This window comes from Trachypithecus francoisi, unplaced genomic scaffold (genome assembly GCF_009764315.1).
Source record: "Trachypithecus francoisi isolate TF-2019V2 unplaced genomic scaffold, Tfra_2.0 Lachesis_group2, whole genome shotgun sequence".
Lineage (NCBI taxonomy): Eukaryota > Metazoa > Chordata > Mammalia > Primates > Cercopithecidae > Trachypithecus > Trachypithecus francoisi.
In genome coordinates, this window is record NW_022681465.1 from 167,188 (window position 1) to 188,232 (window position 21,045).

Consider the following 21,045-nt stretch of genomic DNA (forward strand, 5'->3'; position numbering starts at 1 on the left):
GCGCAGGCGCGATATCCCCCTAGCGCGACCCCGGCGTGGTGCGCAGACGCAGTCTGCGCAGGGACTGGAGGGACTGCGTGGCGGCGTCAACAGTCATGTCGGGGGTCCGGAGGCTGTCGCGGCTGCTGAGCACTCGGCGCCTGGCGCTGGCCAAGGCGGTCAGTCCGTACCGTGGACCGGGGCGGGACAGGCGGGGTCCGAGGCGGCGGTAGGAGCGGGACGGTCCCCAGCGGGTGCGAGTGGAGCGGGCGCCGGGTCCCCGCGCCCCCGCGCCTCCTGTCCCGGAATCGGGAAGGGGCTGGGAGAGCCCTAGGTCGGTGCCCGGGGAGCCGCGGGGCGGACTCGGGGGACCGGGGAGCTCGGTCCTTAGCAGGTAGTCTGCGTCCCGGTGAAGGTCACGACCCCGGGCTTGCTGGTCGTCATCTCTGCCCCCTTAGTCCGGACCTGGGGTCTGGGGACCCCGCGGGCTGAGGTAGCCCCTCGCCTCAGTGCCTGGCGGGTGGACTCGGGGAGGAGTCGTCTCTGCCCAAGGTCACCCGAGCGGATAGCGGCCCGTGGCCGCTCTGGCTGGGCTGGGCCTCTGCCGCCCTCTGTGCAGGTTGTCCCGAGGGGCCGCCCGTAGCCCGTGGGTGGGGCGGGCGGGGCGGGTGAAACCGCCCGGGTGGGTGCGAGGAGTGGCCGGGCTCGGCCGGTGGGCGTCCGGTTGGTAGCGCTGCGCGCCCGAGCTTGGGCTTGCAGTTCTGCTTTCCAGAAAGGGCAAATCTGTGCATGTCCACTTCGGGACCTTGTAAGTTAAGGGCCTCTACTTTGGGTCGTGTTTGGTGGCCCTTGAGCCACCAAAACTGTGCCAGTGTTTAAAAGCAGCTGTGCCAGTTTTTAAAAATCAGATGGAGAGCTCAGCGCACTGACCGGGTGAGGACGCCGGGACCTGTGCTTGCCTGTGCGCTGAGTGCCTCGAGGGCCGGGCTCGGCTTAGTCCAGGATGATGGTCAGGGTTATACTTCCCTGAGCCCTTGCTCTCTGAGTTTGTCTGAATGTGCCCTCTACGATTGCACCTTCAGAATCAGAATCAAGCTGAATTGGATAGTTTTCGTTGCTTGGTTCTTTTGAATGAACTTACCCACCCACCTCCTTAATTACGAAGTAATTTTAAATTGCAGAGTAAAACAGTCAGTAGGAACCAAGGCATTCAGCAATATTAATTTGAATTATGCCCATAAATGTGCGGTTTTCTCCTTTTTGAAATAGTTATTTAAAACCTCGTTGAGTTAAATGTGAAGATTAGTCATACAGCCATCCTGTCAACATCAGAAAGTATGTAAACGTTCTAGTGTGTTGCTGTGGTTGGTGCTTGCTGACTGAGCAGAGACCCCTGCCGCATCTTGGGCTTTTAAGAGCTGCTTGGGCCGGGCGCGGTGGCTCAAGCCTGTAATCCCAGCACTTTGGGAGGCCGAGACGGGCGGATCACAAGGTCAGGAGATCGAGACCATCCTGGCGAACACGGTGAAACCCCGTCTCTACTAAAAAAATACAAAAAACTAGCCGGGCGAGGTGGCGGGCGCCTGTCGTCCCAGCTACTCGGGAGGCTGAGGCAGGAGAATGGTGTAAACCCGGGAGGCGGAGCTTGCAGTGAGCTGAGATCCGGCCACTGCACTCCAGCCAGGGCGACAGAGCGAGACTCCGTCTCAAAAAAAAAAAAAAAGCTGCTTGGAGGGCGTCCACAGGCAGGAAGTAAAGCCCATGGTCAGTGGGGCTTTTTAGGGGAAACGTTAGCTTGTGATTGGAGAAAAGCAAGGGCTGCTGCCTTTGTCCTCAACCCGGATGGTGCCCAGTGTTCCTTCTGCAGCCTCAGACCCCGCCAGCGGCGGAGGCACCTCAGACAAGATGGCAAGATAGCAAAATTGAACCAAAATTTAGTCTTGGGTTTTGTAAAAGTCTTTTTATCTTGAAGTTAGCGTTTCCTACAGAAATTCTGCCTGCAAGCAGTATGTTTATCGGCATTTCAGATAGGTTTTTTTTCCTGAAGAATTGGAGTTTACAAAGTAACAACATAATCAAATTAGCAGAAAAAAAGAAATTAATGATAGCCAACTGAGAAATGTGTTTGGAAAATAGATGCTGAGGATAATTTTAGTGAAGTCCAGAGAGAATTTTTTAATCTTATTTTGGCCAGTTCTGTGGTGTATTGATCATTCTGTATTTACAGCTGCTTTCAAGTGACGAGCTTATCAGACTTCGTTTTTGGTTTCTTTTTATGTCCTGATGCACTGACACAGCTTGCAAACTGTTCGAAAACAGTTTAATCAGAGGAAAAGTAAAACCAAGAAACTTAAATAGTTACTGGGTTAACTGCTTATTTCAGGTGAAGTTTTTCAAATCCCTGAGCATGAACATCAAATATATTGTTCTAAGACAAATTGATTTCATTTCTTTGCAGTTTGTTCTGCATATGTTTAATGGTGTTCTAGAAATACATTATTTAGGCCATTATAGTAGTAAACGTTTGCTTTGCTTCTTGGGATAATTGTAACAACAGTGGCATTCCATTCTGCATTCTTCATGATGTTTTTGCTGATTTATTTGAAAAATTGTGACTTGGTTTTGATATGAAACCTGGATATTAATATCAGTTGGGAGTCTCAGAGATTTTTCCCAAGGGTCTTTAGATAGGGGCCAAGTCCAGGATCCAGAGCCAGCCGACCTACTTGAATCCTCTCTGAGGTTCCGTCTTTCCGTGGGGTTAGTGGGGTTTCTGTGGGTAATGTTTGAAACCTTTGGTGGTGCTCTTGTGAACCAGGGCTCACAGCCTGTGCACAGTAACCATGTGTGAACTGTATTTGTTTTTTTTTTTTCCGAGAGGGATTCTCACTCTGTGGCCCAGGCTAGAGTGCAGTGGCGCTATCTTGACTCACTGCAAGCTCCGCCTCCCGGGTTCACGCCATTCTCCTGCCTCAGCCTCCACGGTAGCTGGAACTACTGCCATCACGCCTGGCTGATTTTTTTTGTATTTTTAGTAGAGATGGTGTTAGCCAGGATGGTCTTCACCGTGTTAGCCAGGATGGTCTCCATCTCCTGACCTCGTGATCTGCCCGCCTCAACCTCCCAAAGGGCTGGGATTACAGTCGTGAGCCACTGTACCTGGCTGAACTGTATTTTAAGTATCCGTTTTTAAAATAATAAACACTAACATTCTAGTGAGAATAATTACACATAGTTGTAAAAGAATCAGTGAGTATACTACTGCCCCCAGTTCATTTTCCGTGAAAGCAATTCCTGTCTCTGATATTGACTCTTGGTGTTTGTAAGACCTCTGTTTCTTTAGCGGATGTGCAGGTTGTGCAGGTGCATTTTTATCCGTTTTAGACTTCTTGCCTGGACAGGGGACTTAGTTCACTTAAACTACCCTACTTCCGCTTCTTGGTCATGCGTGTTTAGGTTCTTCGCTGGCTGCTTCTGTGATTGTATGGGTTGTACATGCAGATTAGTCTCTTGCTCATGATTTATAGTTGCATTTGATTAGATGAGGACCCCTCACTTTGCTAGATTTCGGGATTAATGTCTCTGCACTTCTTTCTTTTCCCCCTCCACCTCCTAATTCAGTCGCCTGAAATTACATATTGTTAAGCAAGGTCTAATATTCCTTTTTTATGTTCCCCATTTTTTTCTTAGAGGAAATGTTTGATAGTTTCTCCTAAAAAAGTTAATAATTGGCACACAAGACTAGTCTTGTGTCAAAACTAGTTTTCAGTTTTATCTAAAGACTGAAATTGGCTTAAAGTTGGGCTTTCAAATTCAAAACTCTGCCCCAGATTAGATTTAGACACAGAGGGTGAGTGTCCTTGTCCCCAGGGGGATGGTGTGATAATTTGTTCACGGTTGTGTTATGGGAGCTGCCCCTTTTAAGCTGGCTCTGTGTGTGTGTGGCGGGGGCCGGGCAGTGGGTATTCCACATCAGCATCCTGGAAAGAACAAATAAACATTTAGTGATCTCACTGTTTCTACTTACATTTGGTGTAATACACTGTTGTTGGTGGTGCTGTTACCTGCTGATAGGGCAGTTTACAAAATTTTAAAGAACATTTGTATTAAAATTATTTCAAAGACTTCTTTCTTAAAATATGATTTTACCTTGTCAAAAATTATACTAAGGTAGAAGAATATTTGTTCTTTCTCATTCATTTTCTGAAAAAAGAAAAAACTGAATTAGCTTATGTCAATAAAAGCAGACTAGAAATTGGAGAAATGGAGAATAATTTTTTATCCCACATAATAAGTAATTTCTGAATTGCAAGTATTTCTAAATACTTGAAGACATCCCTCACATCCCCTCTTCTGATTGCTGAGTGTATTATTTCCTAAAGCTTTTTTTTTTTTCCTTTTCTCTCTCTTTTCTTTTTTTGGAGACGTTGTCTCGCTCTGTTGCCCAGGCTGGAGTGCAGTGGCAGAGTCTAGGCTCACTGCAACCTCTGCCTCCTGGGTTCAAGCGATTCTCCTGCCTCAGCCTCCCAAGTAGCTGGGGTTACAGGTGCCCACCACCATGCCCGGCTAAGTTTTAGTAGAGACAGGGTTTCCCCATGTTGGCCAGACTGGTCTTGAACTCCTGACTGCAGGTGATCCACCCACCTTGGCCTCCCAAAATGCTGGGATTACAGGCAGGAGCCACCGTGCCCAGCCCCTAAAACTATTCTTTATGATATTTCTGAGACTATTCAAAGGTCTTCTAAAATGCACCCAGCAGAATGGAAAATGTATCCTCTAAATGACTGGCCAACCTTAGCATATGGACAGTGTCACCTGTCTCACACACAGCCGCTAAAAACTAAACACTAAAACCAGTTTTCTTGGGTAAAGATTTCTAAGATGGAAAATTTAGGCAGCAAGATGTGTCAAGTTGTAGACATTGGCCAGGAAAAAGCCAGGAGCAGCCAGGCAGGGGAGAGTGTGCATCCAGCGTCCTCCTGTGTGATGAAGGGATGACACCTCGTCCCTCTGGGCTGTCAGCTTTTACTGCTCCAGAATACAGATCTCCTGATTCAGTGTCCAGTGCCTTTTGAACTGACCGCAAGCCCTCATGGACGATTGGAACTGTAATGTGGAAAGGGCTATGATGGAGCCAGTTAAAATGCTTCATTATTTGCAAAATACCACATACAGTAATACGATATAGATGTCTCCCCTTCTCCACTAAGTAGCATAAATTAAGACTTTACAGAGGAAGTGTGCCTTTTTCATGTCGTATCTGAGTCAGTGAGTATCCTGTTTGGAAACAGGCTTCATCCTGGTTTTCTAGAGTGCCGAGTTGGGGTGGAAAGGACGACCGGGGGCTCAGTCCTTCCTCGCCCCTTGGGCTGCCCTTCAGAGTTAAGTAGAGAGTCTCAGCTGAGCTCCCTGGATGCACAGGAGCACCTGGGTACATAAGAAGGGGAAGTTTAAATTGCTGTCCCCCATAGCATCTGTTCCTTCAGGACGCTAACCCTCTGCATCTGTGTCTTCTGTGTCACCAGTGGCCAACAGTGTTGCAAACAGGAACCCGAGGTTTTCACTTCACTGTTGATGGGAACAAGAGGGCATCTGCTAAAGTTTCAGATTCCGTAAGTTCATGCTTTTTGTTCCATTATAAATGATTTTTTTGGCTTGGGGGTAAGGATCTATACCAGTTTGTTTTCATATGAGTCATAGACATAAGAGAAAAATTTCTCATGGGTATCCAATGCATGCTGAAATTATTTTCAGTGTAGTAATACTTAACTGCAAGTACAAACACAAACATAGATGTTAGCATTTTTACTTATATTTCTTAATGTATCTATAAACTAGATCTAAATTTGGATCAAGTAAAGCAATAAATTAAAATAAAATGAACAGTATCTGCTGTGATAGATGATAAAATTCCTACTGAAATTAGGACCGTGGGCCCACGCGGGTGTGGGTTCCTTGGTATTTAGTGTGCCTGTTCTCTCTCTGTTGGAAAACTGAAACTTGCTGAGAAGTTCTTTTCTCATAAGCTCACAATAGCGACTGAATACTCCTTGGCACCTTCTCAGCCATAAGCACAGGCATGGCCCTGAAGTAGAGTTGTGGTCCTTAGTCTCATCCCACGGGACAGACCCTCTACCATTCATAGAATCTGATTGTCAGTCCCTTCTCCACATACGAATGTGCCCACCTCTCCCCGCACTGTTCAGGGCTCAGCCCCGGGACAGGATGGAGGCCCTGTGTGCCTAGCAGTTGGTCCTTTTGTCTTTGTCAAGCTCCTTCACTGTAACAAGAGTCTTCGTGTTTGGCGTAGTGGAGCACGTGATTGACAGGTGAATTTTTCTTTTCCAGATTTCTGCTCAGTATCCAGTAGTGGATCATGAATTTGATGCAGTGGTGGTAGGCGCTGGAGGGGCAGGCTTGCGAGCTGCATTTGGCCTTTCTGAGGCAGGGTTTAATACAGCATGTGTTACAAAGCTGTTTCCTACCAGGTCACACACTGTTGCAGCGCAGGTAGGAGAAAGGTGCCCCACCGTGCTCCCACTCTGTGCAGGTCCCGCACAGCCTTGCGCTTTCTACCTGGGCAGCCTCCTGCCTCCTCCCCATGCTCCAGCCACATGGCCTCTTGCTGTGCCTTGCTCACTCAGCTCACCCTCTCAGTGGTCTTTCCCTGGAGCCTGTTCCCTGGAGACTTGGAAGGGCTGGAGCCTTGTTGTCACTCCTAGTTGGGACTCCAGTCACACTTGGGTTTTCTTTGACCATCTCGCCTACTTTCCTCCCCACCCACCCCCACCGCCCCAACACCTTAAGAAAAGGAGATCATCTAAAGAGGAGGAATCAGAATTTAGGGTGGGGAAGGAAAGGGCAAGGGCTTTATTTGTCCCTGTGCTGCTGTCTTCTGGGACTCTCTGAGGAGTAAGACGGTGGTGGGCACACACAGCCAGAGGAAGTAGGGGTACAGGGGAGTGCGACTCTGAGTGTGGAGCTTATTACTTGGCAGGAAACACTTCTGGTCTTTAACACATGCCCGTAAATGCCACTGGGAAGATTTGTTAATACCATTATCTGGAAAGATTTGCTGAGTACCTTTTCTGTGCCAGATATGTTAGGTAATAAGCATATTACAGGTAGCCTTTCCCTCACGGCTCCGGTCCGCCCTTCCTGGAGCTCCCTCTGTCTCCACCACACAGATGAGGAGACGGAGGCTAAGGGATTGAATCACTGGGCGAGCTGGGGAGGGTTGTGACCCGGAATCTGTCGGGCCTCGCTGCTCCTGCGCTGAGGTCAGCCCTCGCCGGGAGTCACCGCGTGAGGAGTTGGCTTTCTCTGGATCCCCCAGTGGGTGGATTTGGGCCTGGAAGACAAAGCTGGGGCTCCTGTGTGTGGCTTGTAAGGAGTGGTTGGTGTTTCCAGGGAGGAATCAACGCTGCTCTGGGGAACATGGAGGAGGACAACTAGAGGTGGCATTTGTACGACACCGTGAAGGGCTCCGACTGGCTGGGGGACCAGGATGCCATCCACTACATGACAGAGCAGGCTCCCACCGCCGTGGTTGAGGTGATGGGCGGGAGGCTCTGGGCGTGCTCGTGGTCTGTTTCTAGTCAAAAAGAGTCCTGGAAAGGATGTAAGCAATTGAGGCAGATGTGGCCGGCCGAAAGAATGGTGATGAGCAAAGCCCACAAGAGGAGTCTTTTTCCGTCACGAACTATGCATTACACGTAACAAGAAGACTTCTCTTTGATGAAGTGTTGACATTTTCATAAAATAAGTTACTTTGGGTTTGCAGATTTGTGTTAAAGTTGTTCAGTGTAGATGAGCTATGAATATCTTGACTCCTTTAAGGTAATAAGGTTTTTGTTTGTTTTTGTCTTTCACAGCTGGAAAATTACGGCATGCCGTTTAGCAGAACTGAAGATGGGAAGATTTATCAGCATGCATTTGGTGGACAGAGCCTCACGTTTGGAAAGGGCGGGCAGTCCCATCGGTGCTGCTGTGTGGCTGATCGGACCGGCCACTCACTATTGCACACCTTATATGGAAGGGTAAGGCTGCCCCGTGTCCACCTGAGACAGGACATGTAGTGCTGGGGCTTATGGTGACAGCGGGGAATGGGTTAGCATGCCCAGTGAGTCCGCCAGAGATTATGTAAAAAGCAACAGAGAACAACGGTGTAGGACACATGCAGCGACTGTTGATGTGAAAGCACCAGGCATGTGCTGTGAGAAGCTGTCCCTAAGGCAAAATGTTATTTCTTGTATCCATTTTGGAAAGTTGAATTGATAATCTTATATACTAGGTTTTTAACTTGGGATATGTGATACTCAAAATATAAGAACAGAGCAAGCAGGCCAGGCACAGTGGCTCACATCTGTAATCCCAGCACTTTAGGAGGCCAAGGCAGGAGGATCACTTGAGACCAGAGGTTTGAGACCAGCCTGGACAACATAGCGAGACCCTGTCTCTACAAAAAGTTGACAGATTAGCTGGGCATGGTGGTACATGCTTGTAATCCCAGTTACTCAGGAGGCTGAGGCAGGAGGATCACTTGAGACAGTGAGCCATGTTCATACCACTGCACTCCAGCCTGGGCAACAGGAGACCTGTCTCAAAAAAAGAAAAAAGTATTTTAAGGCTGTTTTACCACCTCTGAGTTCCTGAATGGGTTGGTTTTGTTTGTTTTGTTTTGTTTTGCTTTGTTTTTGAGATGGAGTGTCACTCTTGTCACGCAGGCTGGAGTGCAATGGCGCAATCTCTGCTCACTGCAACCTCAGCCACCTGGGTTCAAGCGATTCTCCTGCCTCAGCCTCCTGAGTAGCTGGGACTATAAGTGCACGCCGCCATGCCTGGCTAATTTTTTGTATTTTAGTAGAGACAGCGTTTCCCATGTTGCCCAGGCTGGTCCTGAACTCCTGAGCTCAGGCAGTCCACCCGCCTCAGCCTCCCAAAGTGCTGGGATTATAGGCATGAGCCACCACACCTGGCCATGGATTGTTTTAACATTAATTGTTATCACTGGACAAAGACTTGAGGTGACAATAGTTACTGGGTAATCAGGGTCAGCTTTGGCGTGGCCAAATAATACTCTGAACGGTATCAATTCAGAGTATTCAACATTCTGAACTTTATTGTTTTCTGATGAATGGGGACAGACCGTTAATTTGCAAGTTGTTACAACACCAGTGCCTTCTCTGTGGCTGAGTGCAGGGATGAGTGTGTGGTGGGAGGAGAAAGCAGCTCCGTCCGGAGCAGGAGCTATCATGTGGGGAGCTGGCCCAGGCTTACGAGGGCACCTCGCACCGGCTGAGGGAATAGCAGGTCCAGGCAGGCAGTGCTGTCCAGTGCTTACCTTTCTGCAGTGCTGGAATCTGCTTGTCTGCAACCGTCCGCTTTGGGAGCTGCCAGCCACATGTTGCTGTTGCTAATGTGGCAGGTGTAGCTGAAGAGCTGAACGTTTGATTTATTTTAATTAATTAAGTGGTTGTGTGTTGCCAGCAGCTCCCACCTGGGCTGTGACCCCATGGTCTGTGGACCTCACTCTGGCACCAAACTCTGAGCGGAGCTGCCTGTGGCCACCAGACAGTGTGGAGTGCCTCTTCGGGTTGTGTAGAAATAGGAAATGTGTCACCAAAATAGGAGCTGTTGCTGCTGTGTTCTCTAGTGCACCTGCCTTGTTTGTGCTGCTTGGTGTGGAATGCCTCTCGGGCTCTGACAGTGTCCTTGACTCTTTTGCTGATCTCCTTGGATTTACCTGGTCCATTTGGATCAGGTTCTTTCACCTATTCACACGAGCAAATACCATCTTAAAACCTCAAAGGTTGGCTTAACACTTCTTGCCCTTTTTTTCTCTTTCTTTTAGTCTCTGCGATATGATACCAGCTATTTTGTGGAGTATTTTGCCTTGGATCTCCTGATGGAGAACGGGGAGTGCCGTGGTGTCATCGCACTGTGCATTGAGGACGGGTCCATCCACCGCATAAGAGCAAAGAACACTGTTGTTGCCACAGGGTAGGTCTCTAATTTCTACTTATTTCATTTATAAAAATGAATAACTTTCATTTAGAGTTATTTCATTTTGTTTTAATGAAAATAAAAGTATTGTAGAATAACGATTCAGACACAGGCCTTGATATAACCTTGTGAGGGTGATGGCCTCTCCCAGCCATGGTTCCTCACCTGTAAAGGGTAAGGACGGGAGCACCTGCCTCAGGCGGTGAGAAAGCATGGCCCTCAGTAGACCGGAGTGGCTGCCATCAGGTTCACAGCTTACCTGTCCCGATTTTAGATGAGGAAACTGCGGCCCAAAGAGTCCCATGGGGTTTTCTGGCAAAATCCCTCTTGTTTTAGTGGGTACTGTGTTAATACTGATTCCTGGGATGGATAAGTCCTTTTTCTCCACGTAATGAAAATAAGTAACTTTAATTTTATACACTGTCAGTTACTTTAACCATTTTCAAAGTTAAAAAGTGTCAATACGGCCAAGGAAGAAATCAGCAAAACTACAGGTTGGGAAAAAATATTTTCCAAACCTTGTATCTAATAATATCTTAGTATCTAAAATAGAAAAAAAAACCCTACTAAAAACAACCTACTAAACCCTACTAAAAGACAACCCTACTAAAAATGGACAAAGGACTTGAATAGATATTTTTCCAGAGAAGACAAACAAATGGCCAATTGATGTATGAAAAAATGCTCAGCATTACTGAGCACCAGAGAAATGCAAATTAAAAACCCCAATGAGACATCATCTCATCTCACTCCAGTTAGAATGGCTGTTACCAAGAGGACAAGAGAGAGCAAGTGTTGGTGAGGATGTGGAGAAAAGGGGACCCTGTGTGCTGTTGGGGGGAATGTAAATTAGTACAACTATTGTGGGAAACTCTGGAGGTTCCTCAGAATTCACAGGACTACCATGTGCTCCAGCAACCCCATTTCTGGGTGTATATCCAAAGGGCATGAAATCAGAAGCTCAAAGAGACACTTGGACCCCCATGTTCATTGCAGCGTTGTTCACAATACCCGAGATATGGAAACAACCTAAATATGTGTTGGTGTTTAATGAAAATGTGGTGTGTATACACAACTGAATATTACTCAGCTGTGAAAACGAAGGGAATCCTGTCATTTGTGACAGCATGGATGAACCCAAAGTCATTATGTTAAGTGAAACAAGCCAGGCACAGAATGACAGATACTGCATGTCACTTGTACGTGGAATCTAAAAAAGTCAAAACTCATGGAAACAGAGTAGGACAGTGGTTGCCAGGGGCTGGGGGAATGCAGACTGCGGCGATGCTGATGAAAGGTGTGACTTCCCGTTACCAGGTGAGGTTCAGAAGGTCTAATATATAACATGGTGGCTATAGTGAATATTACACAGCACGGTGGCTAGAGTTAACATACAGCATGGTGGCTATAGTGAATATACAGCACGGTGGCCACAGTTAACATTATACAGCACGGTGGTTGTAGTGAATTATACAGCACGGTGGCTATAGTGACTATTATACAGCACGGTGGCTACAGTTAACATTATACAGCACAGTGGCTATAGTGAATATTAGACAGCACGGTGGCTAGAGTTAACATTATACAGCGTGGGGGCTATAGTTAATATTATACAGCACAGTGGGTATCATTAATATTATAACTTGAAATTTGCAAACAGAGTAGACCTTAGGCATCTGTATCTCCAAAAAAAAAAGGATAATTATATGAGGTGATAGATGTGTATTAATTTGATTGTGTCATCAGTTCACAAAATATATCAAATCATCACGTTGTACACCTTAAATATATAGTTTTTTTTTTTAATTCATCAATCATACTTCAGTAAATTGGGGAGAAAAAAACAAAACCCATAAAAATTTTAAAATTTTCATTATAAAAGTAGTATATGCTTATTGGGGAAATCTTTTGAACAGCACAAAGTTAAATACAAATAGGGCCAGGCACGCAGTGGCTCATGCCTGTAATCCCAGCACTTTGGGAGGCTGAAGTGAGAGGATCACTTGAGGTCAGGAGTTCGAGACCAGCCTGGCCAACATGGCGAAACCCCATCTCTACTAAAAATACAAAAATTAAATGGACGTGGTGGTGCACACCTGTAATCCCAGCTACTCGGGAGGCTGAGGCGGAAGAGTCACTTGAACCTGGGAGCCGGAGGTTGCCGTGAGCTGAGATCGTGCCACTGTACTCCAGCCTGGGCGACAGAGTTAGACCCTATCTCAAAATAAATAAATAAAATACAAATGGAAGTCCCTTCTCCGATCCCAGGCTTCTATCCTACCTGCATAGGGTAGCAGCACCACTGGCATGGCCCCCAGTGATGTGTGTGGGGTGTGCGTGAGTAGGGGGTTGTGTGCACACAGACAGCACTGAGAAGACGGTGCCCGGGGGCTGCTGTGTCCGTTCTGTGATCTCACCAGACAGGAGGTCCGGACGTGGGCCGCTGTCAGTCACTGCTGTCTGTTGTTTCCAGAGGCTACGGGCGCACCTACTTCAGCTGCACGTCTGCCCACACCAGCACCGGCGACGGCACGGCCATGATCACCAGGGCAGGCCTTCCCTGCCAGGACCTAGAGTTTGTTCAGTTCCACCCCACAGGTAGGGCAGGACGCCTTGCCCGGCAGGCGTTCAGCTCGTGTGTCTTGTAAGCGTGTGGTGCCTACTCATTGCTCCTCCCTGGTTTTATGTAATAACATGGTTTTGAAGATCAGCTTTTTCAGCTCTCAGGTCCTAACTTCAATGTCATTTCCTTAAGGAGACTTTTCCCACACTCTCCTTCCCCTAAGGCAGTTTGGGCCAGCATCTTACGCATTTCTCAAGAGCCCTAAACCCTGCCTTGGTGATGCTTATGCCAGCAGTAAAGCAGGGATTGAGGCCAGGCGCGGTGGCTCACACCTGTAATCCCAGCACTTTGGGAGGCCAAGGCGGCCAGATCACCTGAGGTCAGGAGTTCGAGACCAACCCGACCAACATGGTGAAACTTCGTCTCTACTAAAAATACAAAAATCAGCATGGCATGGTGGCATGTACCTGTAATCCCAGCTACTTGGGAGGCTGAGGCAAGAAGAATGCTTGAATCTGGGAGGCAGAGGTTGCAGTGAGCCGAGATCGCACCACTGCACTCCAGCCTGGGCAGCAGAGTAGACTCTGTCTCAAAAAAAAGGTAAAGCAGGGATTGTTCAGTGTCCCTCTTCACAACGAGGTTGTCAGCTCCTCAGGCAGGCAGGTCTTCTCGTTAGCTGGGTGGCCCAGGCCCAGCACGCAGTAGGGTCTCCATCAGGGTTTACCGAGTGAGCATTCTGAGAGCTGGGACAATGCCGTGGAACCCAGAAGCAGCACAGGCAGATTTCGGCTTTGTAGGAGAACATGGAGCTCCCGCGATGATGGGATGTAAAGTCAGGGCACAGCCATGACAGAACCGCATGTGACGTTCGGACATTGGGGCTCGGCCCACACGACCACTGAGGGAGCTTGTTGTGGGGAAGATGCGCTCATCTCGGGGACGTCTGACGGTTGAGCTTACGAATGTGCAATTTGGAGACATTAACACAGGAATGACAGTTGAAGTCTTGAGTTTGGGGGAGGTTCTTCAGAATGAGTCAGAGAGAGAGACACACACATCTGCCTCTTGTTTGAGGTGACTCGTCCCAGACTTCTCTGAGTTGCTTTTCTGACCTGTGGATGATGGAGACCCCTGAAGTGGTGCTGAAGAACCAGACGTGTGCCTTCTCTTTCTCTGTCAGTGTCAGCTTTCTGATCCCTGGAAGGGATGAAAATAAGAAATGAATTTGTTGTAGGTTTTTGTTTTTAATTTGTTTAGTGACGGGGTCTTGCTCTGTTGCCCAGGCTGGAGTGCAGTGGAGCAGTCTTGGCTCACTGCAGCCTTTGTCTCCCGGGCTCAAAGGATCCTTCCACCTCAGCCTCCCAAACGGCTGGGACTACAGGCATGCGTTACAATGCCCAGCTAATTTTTGAGGATGGTTTTGTTTTTGGTAGAGACGGGGTGTCACCGTTTTGCCCAGGCTGGTCTTAAACTCCAGGGCTTAGGCGATCCTCCTGCCTCGGCCCCTCAGAGTGCTGGGATTATAGCCATGAGCCACTGCACCTGGTCTGTTGTATTTTTTTATTACTTTTTTAAATCAATAAAATGTCACTGAGCCCCTGAATTCCCTCTGTAATTTGCTTAGAGCTCTACTTCTCATGCTTTGTCTTCAGTATGTGAGAAGTAATCCACAGAAAAAAAGAGCATTGAAACTTAGAAAATCAAAAGACAGGTGAGATGCAAGAATCACATTCTCGTTTTAAAAGCAAGATTGCCCTTTTTGTATACTAACAAAAATTGTAGCTTTTGAAATACGTTTAGTTTTGGGTTTTTGATCTCCTTTGTTAAAATTCGAGAGCTAGGCATGCCCTGTTTCTCATCGCATTGAGGAGTCACAGAGCCACTGTTTGGAGCACAGACCGTCGGACTGCCCAGGTTTGGGTTTGAGCTGTGTCCTCAACTGCATGACTGGATGTTACAAAGCGTTAATTTGCTGTCCCTGAGAAAGGGGGTAGTACGACCCGGAGTAGTTGTAAGACTTAAATGAGTTAACATGTGGAAAGCAGCTAGAACTGCCCCTAGCAAGTGCAGTGTGAATATTAACTAAAATAATCATTATTACTGTCCTTGCCACTGTTTGAGTAATTTAGATATGAATTCTCCAAGCTGGTATCCTTAACTAGTCACCACAGTATCATAGTACCAAAGAATGTTCAAAAATTAAAACAAAATTTGAGGCATCCAGTGTACACTGGGCTGTAATCAGAGTATCGGCCAGAGGTCTGTGGGCTGGCCTTTCTCCTCGCTGGGGACACTGCTCTGCCCCAACCTCTGCTGCAGCTGTCAGCCTCGTCAGTGCTTTTTGTTATCCAGACTTTCTACTGTATCTTAACTGTTCTTTCTGTTCAGTTTTGCATATAATGCCTTCTGCATATCTTCTTCCTCTCTCCCCCAAAAAATACCTTGAAAAAAATAATGCATTTGAAATAGAGTCCTAGCAATTGTTAGGCTATAAATGTTTGGGTTTTTTTGCAGGCATCTATGGTGCCGGTTGTCTCATTACGGAAGGATGTCGTGGAGAGGGAGGCATTCTCATTAACAGTCAAGGCGAAAGGTTTATGGAGCGATACGCCCCCGTGGCGAAGGACCTGGCGTCTAGAGACGTGGTGTCTCGGTCGATGACTCTGGAGATCCGCGAAGGAAGGTCCGTGTGATTTGCCACCAGCATTGTCTGAGAGGGCACATGGGCCGGGGTTGCTTCTGTGGAGTTCCAGCACCGCTCGCCCTCGCCTCCGTGTGCAGGCCCACGGGCACAGCCACCTCTCTCAGCTGCTGACAGGGGCTGTTAGTCTGTGGTATTTTCTTAAAGACCTACATTTTGAAACTTTTAGCCAGTTTCTTTCTCAGATCTGTGGAACAGAGTTTCTCTCAGTGTGGGTGAGTATGTGACACAGTGCGGGAGAGAGAGACGCACACGCAACCTGAAGTCGGCACGTGAGCCTTGGGTGTCGCGTCTGATGCCCACAGGTGTTTTTCGGCAGTTTTTCAAAGGGTGTGGGTTACTTGGCTTTCAGTAAAACAGTTTGCAGCTCTTTCATTCCTGACCCTGTTCTTTAATGTAGTATCTGCTGGTATGGCCTTTGGAGGTTTTACATTTTTATATTTAAAAAAACAGAGAAGTCAGGCCGGGCGCGGTGGCTCACACCTGTAATCCCAGCACTTTGGGAGGCCGAGGCGGGCGGATCATGAGGTCAGGAGATCGAGACCATCCTGGCTAACACGATGAAACCCCGTCTCTACTAAAAATACAAAAAACTAGCCGGGCGAGGTGGCGGCGCCTGTAGTCCCAGCTACTCGGGAGGCTGAGGCAGGAGAATGGCGTGAACCCGGGAGGCGGAGCTTGCAGTGAGCCGAGATGGCGCCACTGCACTCCAGCCTGGGCAACAGAGCGAGACTCTGTCTCAAGGAAAAAAAAACAAAAACAGAGAAGTCAAGTATTTTTCTGGAATATGGTGGCCGTCCGTACCATTGGTTCCACATGTGTGGTTTCAACCAGCTATGTATTGAAAGTAAAATTGCATCCTTACAAATATGCAGACTTTTTTTCCTTGTCATTGTTCCCTAAACAACACAGTGTAACACTATTTACGTAGCATTTACATTGTGTTAGGTACTATGAGTAATCCTGGAGTTGTTGTAAAGCTTAAATGTAAAACTTTAAATGAGGATGATTTAAAGTATAGAGGAAGATGTGCATAGGTTATATGCAAATACTCTCCCATTTTGTATTAGGGACTTGAGCATCCACGGATTTTGGTATCCATGGGGGTCCTGGACCCAACTTGCTGTGGATACGCAGGGATGACTGTGTTTGGCATGGAGCCCTTTCTAATGCGCTTACCAAGGAGAGCCGCAGCAGGCTGTGATCCCTGAGACGCGTGTGGGTTCAGGGAGGGCAGAGTTTTTGTTCTGGGTCTCAGCTGTGTCCCAGCAGCTAGGATTGTCCCTGGCACACAGTAGATGCTTAGAAAAGATTTGATGAGAGGGCGACCATAAATGAGGGGAAATTTTCCTCAGTATCACAACCTGTTGAAACTCACAGGCTTCCAAGATGACGTACTCTCAGGTCTTCTGCCGTTGCTGTTCTCTGGCTGACGTGATGGTGTTCGTTCTGTCTTCCCAGAGGCTGTGGCCCTGAGAAAGATCACGTCTACCTGCAGCTGCACCACCTGCCTCCAGAGCAGCTGGCCACGCGCCTGCCCGGCATTTCAGAGACCGCCATGATCTTCGCGGGTGTGGACGTCACGAAGGAGCCGATCCCTGTCCTCCCCACCGTGCATTATAACATGGGCGGCATTCCCACCAACTACAAGGGCCAGGTGATGGTGCTGGCTCCCCTCCCACAGCTGGAAAGAAGGCTGGGACAACGGGGCCCACCTCGCAGTTGTCTCTTTAGATCTTAGAGGAAAAGACAGATGTTTTCTTCAAGAAAGTACTGTCTTGTTTCCTAGATTGCACTTTAAATTTCTATTACTGGAGGATGGAGGGGGCTTAATAATTTATTCCTCCTTAGTAAATTGTCATAGATGCATCATTTGCAGCTTTTTCCGTTTTATAATTACTTTCCTATATGATCTCGTGTTATTTCTAATGATCTTGTACATCGAGGGATCTTTCTAATTCCTACCTTTGAGTGGTTTGCGGTTCACACAGAGCTTGTCGGTCACTTAGGCTCCTTGTTGGGCAAGGTGGGCGGCAGCTGTTACTTTCCCTGCGTAGATGAAGAGGTGAACAGGGGTAGAAGAGCCTGGAACATCAGTATCGCCTGCTGATGTTCCTCCACCTGCCATACTCCCGGGTCTGAGCCAGAGTGCAGGTGGTGAGGGCCTCGGGAACATGGGACACATGGACAGTCGCAGATGCTGACATTGGGGGTCCTCTGCAGGTGGTGAGGGCCTCGGGAACGTGGGACATGGGGACAGTCGCAGATGCCGACATTGGGGGACCTCTGACCTGCTTGTAACAGCAGGTGCTCGGGGCAAGGGAAACAGGGATACATTCGGAAGCTTCCCTCTGAAGAAGAGGAGCTATGGTCCTTACCTCCCTCTGAGATATGGTCTTTCCTTCCCTCTTTTTTTCTTGGAGATTCAGTCTTGCTCTGTCGCTTAGGCTGGAGCACAATGGCGTAATCTCAGCTCACTGCAACCTCCGCCTTCCAGGTTCCAGCGATTCTTCTGCCTCAGCCTCCCGAGTAGCTGGGATTGTAGGCACCCGCCATCATGCCTGGCTAATTTTTGTATTTTTAGTTGAGACGGGGTTTCACCATGTTAGCCAGGCAGGTCTTGAACCCCTGACCTCAGGTGATCCACCCGCCTCAACCTCCCAAAGTGCTGGGATTACAGGCGTAAACCACCGCGCCTGGCCTACTTCCCTCTCTTACTCTGCAGCACAGACACCCTGCTGGGGGAGGTGGCCTGGTGGAGGTTTGGGCACCTTGACATTTCACCTGAAATCTTCCTTTCCACAGGTCCTGAGGCACGTGAATGGCCAGGATCAGATTGTGCCCGGGCTGTACGCCTGTGGGGAGGCCGCCTGTGCCTCGGTACATGGTGCCAACCGGCTCGGGGCAAACTCCCTCTTGGACCTGGTTGTCTTTGGTCGGGCATGTGCCCTGAGCATCGAAGAGTCATGCAGGCCTGGTAAGTGTTTTCTTCAGGAGCCAGACTGTTTGAGAAGGCACAGGAGGTTACAGTCGTTTTTCTTTTTTTTGAGACAGGTCAGCCCAGGCTGGAGTGCTGTGGCACAGTCGTAGCCACCTCAACCTCCCAGGCTCGAGCAGTCCTCAACACCTGGACCTGCAGAGTCCCAAGTAGCTGGGACTACAGATGTGCACCACCACACCTGGCTAATTTAAAAAAAAAATTTGTAGAGACAGGGTCTCACAATATTGCCCAGGCTGGTCTTGAACTCCTAGACCCAAACAGTCCTTCTGCCTCAGCTTCCCAAAGTACTGGGATTACAGACATGAGCCACTGCACCCAGCCAGGTTACAAAGCTTCAATTTGTTACTGGAAATTTGCTTAGTGGTCATATAGCGGTAGTCTGGGTTTTTTCCCCTAGAAGTGATTAAACTGAGAAATCCGGAGGTTATATGGTGGTAATGTTGAGACTAGATAGAGGCTGGTTGGGGATCTTAACAGTTAAGGTGATATTTTTGGGGTTACATTTTTTTAAAAAATTATTTTGTAGTCATTATATTCTGCTTAGAAAAAGCACTATTAGGGGCCGGGCGGGGTGGCTCAAGCCTGTAATCCCAGCACTTTGGGAGGCCAAGACGGGCGGATCACGAGGTCAAGAGATCGAGCCCATCCTGGCTAACACGGTGAAACCCTGTCTCTACTAAAAATAATACAAAAAGCTAGCCGGGCGAGGTGGCGGGCGCCTGTAGTCCCAGCTACTCGGGAGGCTGAGGCAGGAGAATGGCGTAAACCCGGGAGGCGGAGCTTGCAGTGAGCTAAGATCCGGCCACTGCCCTCCAGCCTGGGCGACAGAGCGAGACTCTGTCTCAAAAAAAAAAAAAAAAGAAGAAGAAGAAAAAGCACTATTAGGAAGTTGTTATTTTTAGGGGAAGTTCATTACGTATTACTTGCCTGATAAAAATCACTTATTTGCAATGAAATTTTTTAAATAGTTGGCGTGAACGAATGTGTAACTTGGTACTTAGAAAAATAATTTAGGCCATTCTGAAAACAAAGTACAGCTGACCTCTATTAGAGGAGAAGGGATGACTTACAGTGAACAGGATTCCCACCCTCTACGGACAGATTGGATTTCACTTGCTGGTTTTCTTTTCATGGTAGCGTCAAATAATGTGTAGGAGAAGAAATACCATGTGTGGGAGTGTGAGTCTCATGTGCACTAAGAACAGGACAGTTAGTATCGCTCCCACCTCCAGAGATCTTCACGGTGGTTATCCAGCCTCGTGCTCAGAACAGTGTGAGGTGGATGAGGCACTGGTGGATGTTTGTGTGGCAAGGATGGTGGGACCCCAGGCCCACATTCTTCTCGTTACCTTTCTCTGGTGTTAACTGTTTGTGGCATCCTTTCTGCTGTTTTAATAGAACAGGTGCTTTTTGTGTGGATTCAAGTGAAATAAAAACTAGGACTGCTGTAACTTATAAACATGCCCGCTTTTATATCTGTAGTTAGACAGGTACGGAGAGTATTAAAAAGGTAGCTTACTTCAGACACTTTGTCTCTGGATCTGACCACAGCTCGGGAGGCCAGCACACTCAGAGCTGGCGTCTTACCCCAAGTCGCTGCTGATCATGGGCGAAGGCAGAGTTCAGGTCCATTGTTCCTGACGCCACAGGTTGTGCTTGTCTCACTCCATAGCCCTGCACTTTGTAGCAGTGAGGACTGATACCACTTCTCTCAGAGCAATGTAGAAATTTTGAGCTGCTTTTTCTCTGAAAATGCAAAAAAAGAACATTTTGTAAGAATACCCTGTACTTTACATCTGAGAAACCGCTCACGCATGCCGCACCTCACGCAGAATGCTGTGGAGTCAGACTCAAAAGGCTCCACACCTGTGGTTCTCTTGATACGACATTCTGGAAAAGGCACATCTAGGGAAGAAAAGGGATTGGTGGTTGCCAAAGGCTGTTTCCTGATACGGACACAGCTCTCTGTGTACCAAAATTTGAAAAACTACACTAAAAATGGTGAGTTTATTTACTGTACCTTTGTGCTTTAATTTTTAAAAATGAAAAGGAAAGAAAAACTGCTTGTAGCATCACCACTTCTCCCCCACTCCCCAAAAAAAAGAATACATACATATATATATTTTTTAGAGATAGTCTCCCTCTGTCGCCCAGGCTGGAGTACAGTGGTACGATTAGGTGCACGCCACCATACCTGGCTAATTTTTAAAAATATTTTGTAGGGACAGGGTCTCCCTGTGTTGCCCAGGATGGTCTTGAACTCCTGGCCTCAAGTGATCCTCCTGTTTCAGCCTCCCAAAGTGGTTACATGCTTTATGCATGTGTTAAAGTTGATAGAACTGAGGCTGGGTGCAGTGGCTCACGCCTATAATCCGACCACTTTGGGAGGCCGAGGAAGGCAGATTGCTTGAGCTCAGGAGTTCAAGACCAGCTTAGGCAAGGTGATAAAGCCCTGTCTCTACAAAAAATACAAAAATTAGCTGGGCATGGTGGCTCACACCAGTGTAGTCCCAGCTACTTGGGAGGCTGAGGTGGGAGGATTGCTGGAGCCTAGAAGGCGGAGGTTGCAGTGAGCTGAGATCACACCACTGCATCCAGCCTGAGCAACAGGGAGGAGACACTCAAAGAAAAGAAAAAAGAAATTGTAGAACTGTCCACTGAAAGAAAAAAGTCAATTTTACTGAATGATCAATTTTTTTTTTTTTTTTTTTTTTTTTGAGACGGAGTCTGGCTCTGTCGCCCAGGCTGGAGTATAGTGGCCGGATCTCAGCTCACTGCAAGCTCCGCCGCCCGGGT

The 21,045-nt window shown here is 47.9% G+C and overlaps 1 protein-coding gene across 1 annotated transcript; it reads left to right on the forward strand.

Moving 5' to 3' along the window:
- Positions 1 to 3: 3 nt before the first annotated feature.
- SDHA (succinate dehydrogenase complex flavoprotein subunit A) lies at positions 4 to 18,353 on the forward strand. Its single transcript, XM_033178675.1, is given in 10 exon segments — positions 4 to 158; positions 5,505 to 5,591; positions 6,328 to 6,489; positions 7,390 to 7,533; positions 7,854 to 8,018; positions 9,833 to 9,981; positions 12,458 to 12,582; positions 15,062 to 15,230; positions 16,710 to 16,905; positions 18,054 to 18,353. Coding segments are annotated over 10 exon segments (1,545 nt in total). The 5' UTR covers positions 4 to 95; the 3' UTR covers positions 18,339 to 18,353.
- Positions 18,354 to 21,045: the final 2,692 nt, after the last annotated feature.